This window comes from Aulonocara stuartgranti (assembly GCF_965226115.1).
Source record: "Aulonocara stuartgranti genome assembly, chromosome: 6".
Taxonomy (NCBI): domain Eukaryota; kingdom Metazoa; phylum Chordata; class Actinopteri; order Cichliformes; family Cichlidae; genus Aulonocara; species Aulonocara stuartgranti.
In genome coordinates, this window is record NC_138944.1 from 4,255,575 (window position 1) to 4,271,449 (window position 15,875).

The window sequence follows — 15,875 nt, forward strand, 5'->3', positions numbered from 1 at the left end:
ATAACTACATTTATTATAGATCCTTCTGTCTTCCAGGTCTTTATTTTTGCTTCATTTCATTTTTAATAAATCCCATTTTGATTTTGAATACTCCATATGGGCTTAAATTTATAATCATTTACTTTTGACTACTTTTTTCCAGATTGAACATTATCTACCGTATACAGTTGGGGGAGTAGCTCTCATTTAGATCATGTTTGAAATAAATCGGTAGTGTGTAGTTTCAGTAACAAATAAAATACAAAAAAAACCAAAAAAAAAAAAGGAAAAAAAACAAACAAACATGAGGCATTTCATTTTTACATTTTTTTTAAAATTTATTTATTGGCCACCATTTCACATTTTCCACATTAATTTGGATATGATGGAATGCTTCGTTAGGATTCCCCCTCCCACACCACCATCACTGTTCAGCTGACATCACCTTGCTCTACTCAAGCCTCCCCTCCCTGCCCCACACTCACTCACACACACACACACACACACACACACACACGCAGGCAAAGTAAGGGTGCTGCGTAGAGCCAAAAGGGATGCAGGAGGTACAGTATGGGTGAGGGGTGGGGCTGTTCCAATTGTTCCCTCCCCGCTTCAGATATCAGACACGTCTCTCAGACCGACCCGACCAGTAAACTTAACCAATCTCTGTTTGCTGTAGTAAACACATGAATCTCTGATTAGGCATGAATGCAGTGCAACCCATCAGAATCCCCCATACTCCCACCCACCAGGTCTGAGAGCGTCCACACAGGCCAACTCTGCCCCAACCGGGACAAACTGGCAACAGTTGGGCACAATGGTACATTATTTAAAAAAAGAAAAAGATGACAAGTCCTAAATAATAATAAAAAAAAAAAACTCAAAGTGAAAGCAATTAAATAAAATACGATTTCCCCAAAAAGTTAACTTTGTTCCTTTCAGAATAGTTAGTAGCCGCGCTGAAACGAGGAGACAGAACCGAAAGATTTGGGAATGAAGAAATGACAGACCCCCCCCCCCCCCCGAAAGAAAGAAAATAAATTGGTCTCGGCTACAGATGGGGGGCTCTTTGTGCTACACCATGGGGGTTATTTTAGTGAAAACATCTACAGGATGGCCCCTTTTCCCCTGAGAGATCAGTCCTTACAAAACCGTCACACAAACCTGTGGTCCTATCAGAGGGAGAAGAACACTGGCAGCAGCCCGCCCCCCCCTTACATACAAACATAGGTTACAACGCTCGATTTGCTGATACCCACACTGAACAAATGAACAGCAACGACTCTTTAAAAGGAGGGGGGCGTGTGGAAAAACAAACATTTTGAAAACTTGGATCTCAATGCCATTTTTTTTTTTCTTTCTTACATTTGGTTCAAAATATACAAGGCAGACAGCTGATGTGGAGCTTTGCAGACAAGGCATTGAGGTCTCCCACAGGAAATGGTGCACTGTTCCACAGGGTCCCGCCAGGTGGGACAAGACCAGTCTGAGCCAGAGGTTTGGAGGTTGCAGATGTGACGAGCCGGGGAGGGGGTTAAAAAAAAAAGAAAGAAAAAAAAAAAAGCCCTGCCATGCCAATGATGGACTGACTAGCTGGCGGGCTGTTATCAGGCCAGCTTACTGACTGACTGAGAGGCAGTTAAAGGGGAATAATGAATGTTCACAGGACAGGGAAGGTCCACAAAGAAGTGAAGGTGGTGATGGTGACTGTTTGGGAGGGTTAGGGCGGGACTCTCCTCTCTCTCCGTTTCTGCCGACGTTTACAACTCATCGTGTCCGTCGTCGTCAGTGCCGTCCTCACTATCGGAGTCGTCCTCCACGTCTTCCAAGTCCTGCAGAGCAGAGAACAAGGGTTAGAGATTCAACAAAGTCCAATTTACTCTGTACCACAGAGGGTTTATAGCTTAAATATAAACTGTCAACATAAACCACTCAACGACATTAAAGGAACACTTTAATTGAAAAATGCTGATATCTACTGATACAGTCAGAGTTAAAGTAAGACTTTGCTTATTGAGACAACTCAACAAATCCTGCTGCTGCGGCAAACTACCGAAAATAACCCCCGATGTCACCCTGAATCCCTTCATCACTAAACAAGACCTTGAGTCAACACCATCAGACACACAGCTCGCCATTTTGATGACATCTCTGCTTTACAGGGCATTTCTTCTGTCTAGTCTGAGGACAGGTGTGGTGAGGAGAGGTGTGGGATATGTGAAGATGCTAATGGTGACTGCTACGCTGCACGTGCTGCTTTTTTCCTGGAGGCTCAGCTCTCCAGGCGAAGCCCAGTGAACAGCGACAACAGCTGCAGGAGGCATTAAAGGACTGGGCTGCAATTAGACTTGTGTGAAGGGGGGGCGTGGTGGCAACGGTGGAGTGGGAAGGTGTCAGGAGAAAGTCTCCCATGCTAACGTGCACGCCAGAGTGACACAGGGAAGTACGGTAGAGTATCTCTGCATACATCGAGTTTCAGAAACTTCACCAAAGTCTTTATTTTCTTCAAGTATTTGAATCCATAGATGTCGTAATTCTGGCTTTTATCCAGAAAATTTAAACATACATTTTGATCAGCTGCTTACATCTGGGCAAGAAAACAGCTTTGCCTCAAACCTGCACCCAGACATCAGATTATTTGGACATCTACATCCGTGAAAGCTCAAATGCGATACCGGCGAGCATCTAATCAATGAGGTTCAACGGTGACCGCAAGAGTGCCGTCTGTGCACTTCAGAGCACCTCTGTTCAGAGGATCTCACCTCAGGTTCCAGGTCATCGTCATCATCTCCTGCGGGGGCACCGCCTTCTTTGCCGCCACTCTCCAGGAACTTGGTGAAGCCCTCAAGTGTTCTCTCCCCGTTGTAGTCGATCACCTGCAGATGAGACGTCATTTCAGAAAGAAAACCAAGAAAGGAAGAGTCTCCTCTGACTGATGTGCATACTAATCCTCATCCAAAAGACTTATTTCCTTTTGGAAAACACTACAAATAAAATTGGAAATAAAATCTTGTGCACTGAAAACATAAATTTGATATAAATTTGTTCAAAGTTAAAAACTTTTCCATATTTGTTTCTGAGAAATGCACACAAAGCATTTAATTGCAAACACTGAGTAGATTTGCTTATTTTATAATGTCCAAAGCTGCTCTATATGCAGGACAAAAGTAAAGACAGATGGTCAACTTTTGGAAAACCAGCAAATTTAATTTTAGCATTTTAAATCAGACATAATCATGTCTGTCATTGCAGCCACCTCCAGACTCCTCTGCATGCTTCCACTAATCAGTGTCACAGGCTAATCTGCAGACTTCTTATGGGGTGACCCTGGTATATAGCACTCGTTTAAGATTCCTGAGAGAAGGTGGCACGAGCATGCCTGGCCAATAAAGCGCAAGGCATGTGCAGGCCATCTTAAAGTGAGTGAAGCCATCGAGCAGGAATGCTCCAGAACCGCACACCAACAAAATGCTGCAGAAACTTTCAGGAGTGGGCTCATGTTTCTGCACAAGGTTAACGCTGCTAAATCAGGAGGCAGTAATAGCACTGAGGTGACCCCAATAGCAATGATTTCAGATTCCAAGAACTCAGCAAAGACATAAATAAGATTAGTGTGAGGGTGGAAATGGCTTCTCTCCGGCTCAGTGATCAGACAAGGGAGTTTCAGTCGTAACATGCCAACCGTTATCAAAACTGGTGTGGCGTTCGGGCCAGTGGGAATCATTTTCTAATGTTTATTAAAAAGTATCAGTATTAGTAGTCATTTGTTTTTAACTTGGATTCATCAGCTTTTTTTTTTTTTTTTTAACCCAAATGTGAACAAATCCAAATTCAACATTGTTCTGTACTCTGAAACTAATGACCGACAAATAGTCCAGTAGCTGTCCTGACCACAGTTTTACTGAGGTCACAGATCAAGGAAGGCCAGGTTTCATTTCCTTCTCTAAACTCAGAACGTCCACGTCAGCCATCTCCATCTTTTACATACAGTCTGTTAAAGTAGTCAGCACTCACCTTGCGCTCTTCTCCTGCAGGGAAGAACTTCAAAGTGGGGAAACTGTGGACTTTGACAGCCTCAATCTCATTGGCTGTGGAGTCCATTTTGGCTACAATAGTGTCGGCGCTGTCCTTGTACTTCTCTCCCAGCTTCTCCCAGATTGGAGCCAGCTGTTTGCAGTGTCCACACCATGGTGCATCTAAATCACCACAAAGATTATTCAAAGAAAACCAGAATTTTAATGGTGAATATTTTTTGATAAAAACAGCAACAACCATCAGCTCAGGGAAAACAATGTAACTTTTACAAAACTGGTTAAAAATGACACCCCAGGATGGAGTAAACAGCATCAGCACACTGATGCTTACCAGCTACGGTGGATATAAAGTAGCAGCTGATAAAATCCTTTCTGAAGCCACTGCAGGTTGTGTTTGAGTTGGGTTTGCGTGTCTGCAGCTATGTGCTGGAAGCCCGTCAATAGTGGATTCAATATCTAAGCTAACTTTAGCTAGTGTTGTTCACTGGGAGCAGAAAAGGCCCCGAGGTTACCTCTACCAGCCTGTGGACTGATTTTAAGGCCTTTCATCAAAGAGAGTCAAAGGAGGTTTAATTTTGTTAAAAGGTGTAAACTGCTCAGACACTAGCAGACATGTTTGCACTTATTTGTTTAGCATTTATTTGAAACCTCAAAATGTAATTCTATACTGCAGAAAGAAACTCTTTACTCAATATGCATGGAATGTTTTTCTTTTTATCTCAGTGAGTAAAATTCAGTTTGAAACGCTTTACAGTATAAAGCTAGAAACAAGTAACCACAGAGTGTGCATGCCATGTGCAGCCTCGGCTTCCTGACCTGGCTCTATCCTTTGGCTGGCTAGAAAACGCATCACCTGTCGGGGAATATGGGGCCTTTCCTGATGTTCATACCTCAACATAAACCAGATATGGAAAAAATGCTCCAAAAATAGTGCAAATCTGGACAAGGATCACTAACAAACAATCCTACAGCTAAATTTAACCAGAGCTTTTCAGCATCAAGTGTCTGGTAGCAAATTAATTTGCAGAGAGCGTGCATGAGTGAGCCTCGAGAATGAGCAGGTATCTGGCTTAGCTTGGGCAAAGCAAGACGATTTGAGTTTCAGACAAGGGGCTTTGCCAAAGCTCGCACCCAAGAGAGTGACTGCAAAAATACGCCATCGCCCCAACAGGTGAACACCCCCCCGACCTGCTTGCCCCACTTCTCATTTAAGGATATGGGAGATAAACACGCTGCACCATAAAATAAAAAAGGTTGAAATGCAGAAAGAAAGGAAAGCTCTTACAGAATTCCACAAAGACGTTCGTCGAGGGATTGAAGGCGACCTCCTCAAAGTTTTTGCCGACCAAAACCTTGACAGGGTTTTTGTCCCAGTCTTTAGGGATGTCCTGGCTCATGAGGTGGGGCTGTGAGAAACAGACAATCACTTCTTTAAAAAGCGAACTGTGGTTTGGAGAGAGTATTTAAAGCACATTCCTACAGGCAAGGATCACACAGATACTTTATGGCATTAAGCGGATTAAGGCTGTAATTGCTTGTAAGATTCCAAAAAGATGTTTGCACTCTGGATGTGGTCATGCAATCGCCTTCACCATGTGATTTATGGAGACTATTAAGTCCAAAATTAACATTTCTTGTGGCCAGAATAAAGTCTATGTATAGCGGTGTCCCTCACCTTGAGTTTGCCCTCAGTGAACAGTTTGCAGAACTGAGTGATGCTTTCTGCAGTGATGGCGTCGCTCTCTGGCTTGTACTTGGTCATCTCGTCCTCCAGAGTGATGAGGCGGATGGCAGGGCACTCCTCTTTCTTCAGGCCGAAGAACTCCAAGATTCGCTGGTTGTCGTCAATGTCACTGTCGATGAAGATGAACAGGATCTGGACAGAAGAGAGGGCTGAGTCAGTGAATGATTTTACTCAAAATAGCCCTCCTGATGCGTGCGTCAGGGTGTATACAGGTACAAAGAGCCAAGTTTAAGAAGTGTGATTAAATGTTTGCCAACTTTGGATGTTTACTGGAGAAAAAACAAAAAACACCTTCAAAAAGAAACGTTTTTCACCATCTTTACCAACAACACATGTGTCTGCTTGGCTGAAAATACATTTTCAATAATGCGTTTTCCTTGAGGTCTCCATATAAAAAACACCCAAATAACACGTTCCTTCATTGCAGGTCACTGATGGCTGGCTCCCTTCTGCTGGACACTGAGTGCTGCACCTTATTTTCTAGCATGATGGAGAATACCCACTCTTCCGATTGAGTGATGTGTACCAACTCTCAAAATTGCTTGTCCACGTGATTAGAGATAACCTCTAACAGTTAGGTTGGCTAATATAGCCAGCCACCTATTGACATTTGTAAACACCTATAATGTCCTTTATGGGCAATAACTGCAGACTTTCTGGAAAACCCCGCATCTCAATCCCAAAAGAAAAACCACACTGCTCTCTTGATGGTACAATTTTGCACTTTACAGTGACAGCTTTGCCGTACCTGACCCTTGAATCCCTCTGCGGCCTTCTTAAACTGGTCCATTTTGTCCTGGAAGTCTGAGGCAGCTTTGGGCAGGAACATGAGGATGTGGGACTTGATTTCTCCGCCGAAGATTTTAGGGGCAGTCTGGAGAAAACAGTTTGACACGTGAGGAAAACATCTGGAGTGCGGACAGCATTATGGTGTGAGAAAAAGGGATCTAAATGCTGTGAGCAGCCCCATCGATTACCTGCTCGGTGAACTCAATGACCAGGGGCAGCTGGTTGGCCTTGACAAAGGACTGAAGCGCTTCTTTGGTCAGCTCACCATCGAAGGTATTGCGTCCCTCATCAAACTGCAAAGGAAACATAGAAACATTATAGTTGCAAATATTACCCACCTGGTGTCACATCTAGTCTGCCTGTGAACACCGGACATAGATTTCCCAGACAGAGCACTTTAAAGTCGCCCGGTAACCCCCAGCAGACCGAAGAGACTTTTATCGGTTGTTAAGAATAGCAGTGGTGCAGCTGTGCCAGGCAGCTCTTACTGGCACAATAGCAGAGAGGAAATTTGGCCTGTGGCGTACTGCCAGCCTGAATGGCACTGAAACTTAAGCTCCAAAATCCTCGGTCAAATAAACAAGTGAAAGACTCCCAGCTGTTTATTAAAACAGAGCCCCTGCTTTGGGAGCGTTTGCTTAAGAGCTGCACACATGTCCGCGATGTTTGTGCCAGTATGAAGTTACCAACAGGTTTCAGAGGCCAGAAAATGGCACGAGGAGGACTAAGCACTTGTACATGTGCCAGATCACCCAACACCCTAAGGGCCGAACACTTATGTTGTGAAGTTGCTTCATGCTGCAGCAACAAGGACTGCATGAAATTGTTTTTTTTATTACAGATCACCTCCCAACTATCAAACACAAGGACAGAGCTGCCTGTTATTAATTTATTAAATACACACCGATGTCAGAAATAGGCCAGTAGCTGTCCTGCAGTGCGTGGACACACACATGCGGTGTCACAGTTTAAGGTTAGGTTTGAAAATACAGTTATTGTGTTTGCAAGATTACTTTCCATCTATCAAGATAGATAATGCCGCTTTCCTGTCTCTGCTGACAGCATAAAGCTATGAAAAACTCAACATGCCATTGGTTTAGAAACCTGAAGCTTCAGATAATGTTTCCAACAACATTAAAACTGAAGCGTTCTAGTCAATTAGTAACACTTTGCTCCGAGTGTTCATATTTTTTTAGAGGTGGCTCTAAATACTGACAAACTGGCAGCACTCGCCGGGCAAAATGTTCGACACCAGCCAAATCCCCCCCCCCCTTTATGCCATTAAAACAAACAAACAAAAAAAAAAAAAAAAAAAAACAGTGGTACACTTAAAAATAATCACCCTTGATGCGGTTTAAAGTTTTGGGTGCGATCACTACGATTAACCGGTGTGATTAAGCTGCCTGCTCGACCTCAACTCGATTATTCTGTCATCAAACCGGATCTCTGCACCTTGTTTGTGTTAACATTGTTTGCTGTGCTGCAGCAGTTTAAGTTTATGCTTTACTTCTTCTGTTACATTTGGCACTTGTTAGCATGCATCTGTGCACGTGTGTTGTACCATCACAATTTACAGATGCAGCCATCTAACCGAGCTTCCTAGTGTCAGCTGTTTGTCATTTCAGCCGCCTTTGGCTCCAAAAAACTAACATGGCAGCAACCACTGCACCAAGGGTTAGTCCAGAAACCAACGCAAGGCATCACAGCAGCTTTTAAATTTGAGTCGAGCTTCCAGGATTTGCTCATAGTTCAGATTTTGCTGTGTGAAAATGTTTCGGTTTCTTGAGTTTCACTGTTGATCATTGCTCAGGGGAAAAACTCATGTAGACACCAAACATCTGAATAAACACGTTCAACAAAGTGACCAAGCAGGAGGTGCTGGCACATTTTACCAAACTGACAACCACTAAAACGATATGAACTACAGTATTTTAGCTTTAGGTACACATTACTGTTTCAGTCTTTTCTAAACTCTAGTTTGTTTTTATTTTAGTGAAAATGTTTTCAAACCCATTTTTTTAAATCAAGTAATCTGCCATTGTTTTTACATGTTCTTTAAATTTGAGCTCTTTTGAATTTATGTAACTGACATGATTTTGAGGTTAACATTGACATCATGTGAACACGCTTGGCCAATAAAACATCCACAGACTTTCCGTAACTGATATTTGCATTGTAATTGATATTGTAAATTTTCAGCGGTTTTCATTTCCATAGGTTCCTCGTGTTACATGGTTGCCAACGCACCACTTCTGAAAGATCCTCTGGACTTTGACTCAATCTGATGAATCAACAGGCTGAAGATAACAAACTGATCTCTGACCAACTGCACATGAGATGGCTGTAGTTAATGACCTCTTGTGTAAATTATAGTGAGTTTTATTACCTATACAGGCTTATAGGAAGGCATTCAAATTACATGCATTCATCCTCTGCCTTTAGCCAACGGGAGCTGCTTGGAGGACAGACAGTAACCTAACAACATGCACGGCAGTGAGGGCGAGCAAAGTGCACGTCTTAAACGTTCAAGTAGCTCAAACGAGCCAAGTTTAGCACCGGAGAGCGGATACTGTGGGTTCAACAGCATCAAATTACAGAGGTGTGGATCAGAGACACAGCTGTGGCGTCTTCTGCAGCTCCACTGTAAATACTCACACATGGAAGTGCGTTTCACAGGCACAAACAACATATTTACAATGTATTCCGATTACACCTCAGACTGAGTAACAGCTTTAGATGAAATCAGTAAGAGAACTATGTCTTCCTGATGTCCTGTGAACACAGTTTGTCCACATGTTTGTGTACAAACAGACGCAAGAGAATATTTGAGAGTCACCTTCTTGAAGAGGACAACGCTGTCCTTGGACACTTCAAACTTGGAGTAAATGGCATCGCTGGAGGTCTTGGCGAAGGGAATGTCATCTATGGCCTGAGCTGCTTTTTCATAGGCCTGGGCACCAGCAGACTCTGCATCCTAAAAGACAAACAGCAATCCTCTGATTGAAACTTGCAGTAGCTTCAACCTCTGCTTTGATTGCAACACGACAATATATGTATATTTTTAAAGGAAAGGCAGGAATTAGGACTAATCTTCTGCTTTTAGAGATGATACCGTAAACACATTTCAGTTATAGAGATCCGAATCGCACCTTGAAGAATCCGATGACTGCCACCTCATTATCAGCGATCAGAGACTCTGCGTCGGTGACCTCATTCAGGGTGGCGACGGCGGGCCCTGTGCGCTTCTTCAGCCAGTTGACGATGTCATCCGCCTGCCTGCCAGCTGAAACAAAACAGTAATTCAGGCTTTTTAGTTTGGATTTCAATAGAAATAGCTGATCTTGAGTGGGGGGAAAAAATGGGTACATGAATATTAATTTGAAAAACATCTATGTGCCTGCCTCTTCTTTGCCCACCTAATTGAACCCGAGCTACGAGTCAGAGCAGTGCTAAATTTCATTACATTTAGATGAGCTGTTAGAATATTGTTGAAAGCAGTTTTGTAAGAGCCAAACCGTTACCCAAACACAGTCTAACTTTAACCAGCAACAGTCTTAAACAAAATGAAGCCAACACCAGTGCTAAATACCATCAGTTCCTCGACTGGCCATTAAAGGCTCCATTAATTCCCATAAACGTCCAACTTCACAATACACAAAAAAGGCCCGTCAGTAAAGTTTCAGAAATTTACATTTTCATAAATCTTACATGACACAAATTACCTGGGATCTGTGTCTGTGCAGCGCACCTGTACGTTTTTATGAAGGCAGCTTGTCAACAATGAACACTAGCATCAGCTGATTACGTGGCACTCTACCATCTCAACCAAGCATGATTATAAATAAAAATAATATACCAGCAAACAAAATACCAACTTTACATTGCATGCATGTTTTTGTATTGGGGACATAACCTACAGTCTGTGTATAAAAACACGTGCATATTTTATTTAATTTGTCCTTTTTGACCTGAATTTGTTTTCGTTACAGCAAACCACTCACGTCATCAAGAGTTTTAAGAAAGGTGCAATTGCATGCTGAACAGGGACAATCACATTTTTAAAGAGTTTATTCTCACAATCACCTCTGTATCCCCAAAAACATTAGTAACACTATGCCTAAAAATTCAGTGCACCAATTAGTTTTAAGTACAAAACTATTTAAAAAGCACCAATGGATCAGGCAGACCTTGAAATTTTTGGGGGGCGTGAGATTGAAGTGAATTTGCACAGCACTTCCTGTGGTCACACGTAACACACGGAGGCAACCGACTCACTTTATGGGTGTGAACATTTAAGCGCCTTTGCCAGTTAAAATTTTTGCACTTCTGCAATTTCTGAAACCTAACTGCTCTTTACAACTTCAACTCAGGCTCAGTCGTTTCCCCTTTCATATTCAAGTACCTCAGCAGTTTAATCACCACACAATGATTGAAAAATATAAAACTGTACGCCACATTTGTGAGGCCGTTAAAACATGTTTACTTTCTGTGGGTTTTACTTAAACTGGACTTAAAAGAGGCTGGACCTGTGATGCAACAGCAGTTTCACTATGAAAACGATGAGGCGATTCAGCACGTAGTCTTTATGCAGCACTTTGAGGTTTCAGGCAGTGCGTGGGAGGCGGCTTTTTTTTTTTTTTAAAGTCAGAGTAGTCGTTTCCACAAAAGCACTTCCCAACCTGCTCTCTTCTCCTCCAGCTGAAAACTGAGTCAGGCCAGCAGAGGAGACGTGAAGAAATGCACATACCTCGACCACGTCCCAGAGGCAGCGTGAGGGGAACGTGCGGAGCAAGGCCCGCCCACTGCCCGTCTAATGCAGCCGATTGGCTGGCTCATGTTTAGGCTGCTGTGCAGATCATATTACTTAGGAGTCACTCGGGCCCGGCTTCAGCAATTTAATCTAAACCCCTAACCCTGTAATAACATCATTTTTATGACATAATAGTCAGTCACTATGCTCAGACAGAACTTAAGCTTGCATCATTTCAGAGGCAAGACCAATTCATCAAAGAGCATTGAAGGAGAAAAGTCACAAAGCAGCAATGCACCATCAGCTCAGTATTTTAGCACCAGCTGAGAAACATGATGAATGATGCTAAAATAAATACTATAAAAGTAGATGTGTAGATGTGATTCTTGCTAAAGCTAAAAAATAAATAAATAAAGTGAAAGTCAACAGTTTCTAAAACTACTACAAGCTACTTTCAGGTGCTCCCTTATTCACAGGAGATCGCCACAGCGGGTAACTCTGCACGTTTGACAGATTTTTACACCGGTGCCCTTCCTGAAGCAACCCCCAGGGGATTGGTGTCTCCTCCCAATACTACAAAGACAAGTATTGTAGATGTGTAACAAAGGATAAACTTCAGATTTCTCATCAGTTATTCCCAAAGTGTGTAGTTCATATAAATTTCATCATGAGGCAGAAATTAAACTAAAGGATGAACGTTTAGGATATCAGTTTGTGTTGTGCTGTTTCTATTATACTGCATGTAAAACAGGTCGGTGGAATGAACCAAATATTCATACCAATTTATCTTCTTCACATTTAATTAAAGTGTTCAATTATATATTTATGTTTTTTCTGGTTGTTGACACTTCAGAAAAACTAAAAACAATTGAAATAATAAATCTCTCCACATGAAACTATGATACGACCATCTGGTTTAACCACAGGATGATTAAAATTTACTTTAAGAGTCCTGCAGCTTGCCATCCTTTATGAGTCAGCTACTGTTAATTAAAGCTGATGTTTCTGCTTAAATATGAAAAATGATCATGTGATGGATGAATCAGGAAGGACATTGTGTAACTGATAAGACTCGATCAGGAAGCTGACGTGGAAGCTGGACCTATGCAAGTAGTTGACTAGATGACTAAACGTTACTGCACTCACTACACTTAAATTATTCTTGTTTTATAAACAGCATGGATGTAGACTTCTTTCTACGAGGGCTCTGGTGATCCTACTCCAGAAATGTTTTAATCCACCGTTCTGTTTTATATTAGGCCGTTTGCGTATTTTGATTTGGCAGGAATCCTGCTCGTGTGTGTATACGACACCTGTTCACAGCAATGAAACTTCCTAATTATTTAACAAATTTTGGCTTTTATTAGCTTGTTTATGCAACATTTCTACTCTTGTACAAAAGATCTGAGCCTTCCTTGTGTCTGTGTTTTGGTTTAACTTTTAGAAATAATGTTCTTCTGATGTTATCAAGTCTGAAAACAAGGATAGGCTACATTTAGCATGGGGGCCACAAACAAGAATACCTGTAAACCCCCAGAAACAGTCACTTATAACTTAATTGGCTTTGACCTCTGAAAAAGTCCCAATGCTGGAGCTTCTGTTCCTTTATGTTTGTCATCCTGCTAGAACAGAGGCAGTACAGACACTGATAACCAAAGCAGATTCATGACGGTCATCGAGTACAGACTCACTGCTGAAGGAAACGAGATGCTTTCTCGTTTTAATAATCATTTATGCTCGCTGTTATAGTGCGAGTAGCCGCTGCAGTATGCTCCTTAATGACACGTGTCACCCCCAAGGTAATATGTCCCTTGGTATAGTCTGAATCTCTGAACTTTAGTACAGATATAATTTAGAAATGGACACAATCACCTCTGTCTTTAATCCAGCTGCAGTGGCACAAAATGCCAAGTTACAAAGGTCGAGAGGGCCACGACCAGCTGAAACGGCAGCTTGACAGCGTGTGTATGTGAATAACTCAGTGTTAACCGTTTAAATGCTTCCACCCCCTCCCCTCACTCCTATTTTAATTACTTGGAAATCAGCAGCCAGAAACAACTATGGTCCACCCCAATTTTTAAACTAAAACTTATGAATGAAACGCATCCATCCCCACTCACCTGAGTACTCTTTGGGAGATTCCTTGTCTCCACCCTTGAAGAACTTTATGGTGGGGTATCCCCGGACGCCGTACTCTTGGGCGAGTTCTGTTTCCTCTGTGGCGTCCACTTTAGCCAGGCGGATGTCTGAACTCTCTGCCTTCAGCATGCCAGCAGCCTTGGCATACTCTGGAGCCAGGGCCTTGCAGTGACCGCACCATGGGGCATCTGAGGAAACCACACAGAGAAAGGTTTGTATTGCTACCGAGAATGATATCAGATCATAATGGTGGAAAACAAGAGAAAAACCTTTTCCAATATTAAAGTTGCACATTTAAATGTTTCCAGGATTAAAATAATAATAATAACAACTTGAAGACTAAGATCAGATAATCTTAGATTATAAAGACAATTTTGCTGAAGAACAAAACCTTGTGTGTGCCTCTCTCCTCTTGTTTCACGTTCAGTCGCGAAGTGTACTTATACACTTGGAACCGATAAACCTGCTTATCAGAAAGGCCACGTCAACTAATGACCTCATTTTTTAAAACGTATTGACAAAGAACTAAACTTCCTTGTACCACTCGGGTCATTACAAACACACACAGTTGAACTTTTGTAAAGTACACGTCAACCTAGCTCCATGCACGCAGAGATCCCGCCCAGCTGAGGAGGACGTGGGCAAACAAAGCCCTTCATCCCTCCCATCCCGAGAGCCGACTAGTCCAATCAGCTGTCACACACTTTGTGAAAGAGGTCAACAATCAGACAAAAGTGAAGCGGGACGGGCCTGCAAAGCCCAAACTAACCAGTTTAATAAGCCAATTCAATCGGGAAATGAATTATCAGGAGGTGCAAGAAAAGCGAAAGCTACCGCATGAAACCGCAACAGCCGATCGAAACCTATCTTGACCCATTTATCTGCTCTCCACCATCCCAGCTTTCCTGCATTTTACAATTTGGCGACTCAAATTAGGGGGAAATTTTGTATTAATAAAAAAAAACCACCTTATTAAAAAAAACTCGCTATATTTCCCCGATTATAAGATACGCTAAATGCTCAGAACTAACACAGACTTCTCTAACTTCAGAGAAGACTCACTGCCTTTTGCTATGTGCACAGCAACTTCCTCAGACACCCCCAAAGGCCCAATTTGAGGCGTGCAAAAAACCCCTTTGTGGCCTTAATAATGCTCTTAAAGCAACAGATGTATCTTAAGTACGGCACTGCACAATTTCTATACAATTCACCAGAGATAAAGCTAATTTAAGGAAATACTATATTCGCACAGATGTTACAAACTGGTTGAGGTTTGCAGAAAATAAATCTGAGGGTCACAGCCAAGTTTTGCCTCCGCGGCAGAGTCCCGTTACACTTCGGTGTTAGCTTGACTACTTTTACCATCACAGCGAGAAAACAGCCCGATGATCAAGGCTCTCTGTTTCATTAAAGGAATAACTACAGCAGCTCTGTAGCTCGGTGAATTACAGTCACGCATGAACGAAAAACCAAACCCAACGTCGGTGAGTTAGCTAACCAGCAGCAACTTATCTCAAGTGTCAAAGTTTAATGCTAACATTATGTCAGGCTTAACTCGGCTAGCTTAGCTCTGCACGAGCTGAGACCGCAGCGGGAGGCTTAGCTTGAGCTGGAGACCTTTTAAAAGCAGTCAGAATCACTTACAGAACTCAACCAGGATGTTGGGGTGAGCCTGGAGAGCCTCGTCGAAGTTACTCTTCTTCAGCACCAGGACATCTTCTTCCTCGGCTATCTCAGCGTTGATGGCCACAGCCAGTGTGCAGAAAATCAGAAACTTCAACATCGTCGCCGTCGAGTTTTCTTCCCTAAAATAGACGAAAGGTTCAGACGAGCTCGGCTACGGATGTGGTGGAGGAACGGGTGTTAGTTTCAGGTCCGTTTCCCCTCGTTTAAGGTTGGGAGAGTAGCTGGTATTTTGTGTCTACCGCTACTAACGTGGCAGTGCACGCAGAAACCGGAGGGTCAGGCGTAGTGCGCATGCGCCTTTATGAGGCAGAAAGCAGTTCGTGTTGAATTGTGACTGGATCGCAGCGGGCTGCACCTGGAAGTGAAAGAGAGGCGCTCCCTGCACACATCAGTCCGCCGAGAGCAGGAAAACTGGATGGGAAGCTTTTAACTGCCCACACTTTTTAAACAGGGAAACAAACTCAACTATGTAATCATATTTTATAGATTTACTTTATTAGAGCACATTACAGCGCACGAACCACGAGTGCAATATGTGAAATACAGTATAGTGAAACATCGGAATTCACTGAATGCCTTTTCTTTTTTTCGGCTCTTGGCTGTGGGGTGAATATGAGTGTAAACTGATGCAACCAGCTGGGGGTTGGAAACTGGGTATTTGCAAAGAGGACAGAGCAAAGTCTGAATGACTAACGCTTATCTGCCACACTGATTTTTACATTAACACCTCCATTGCAGCCTGGTTTGACAACAG

General features: G+C 42.7%; 1 protein-coding gene across 1 annotated transcript; it reads right to left on the reverse strand.

Moving 5' to 3' along the window:
* Positions 1–291: 291 nt before the first annotated feature.
* p4hb (prolyl 4-hydroxylase, beta polypeptide) lies at positions 292–15,416 on the reverse strand. Its single transcript, XM_082537205.1, has 11 exons — positions 15,080–15,416; positions 13,417–13,623; positions 9,696–9,829; positions 9,383–9,520; positions 6,735–6,839; positions 6,506–6,631; positions 5,689–5,889; positions 5,299–5,419; positions 3,994–4,175; positions 2,742–2,855; positions 292–1,811 (listed from the first exon to the last, which is right to left on the reverse strand). Exons 1-11 carry the CDS (start codon positions 15,216–15,218, stop codon positions 1,740–1,742), a joined length of 1,539 nt encoding a protein of 512 aa, XP_082393331.1. The 5' UTR covers positions 15,219–15,416; the 3' UTR covers positions 292–1,739.
* Positions 15,417–15,875: the final 459 nt, after the last annotated feature.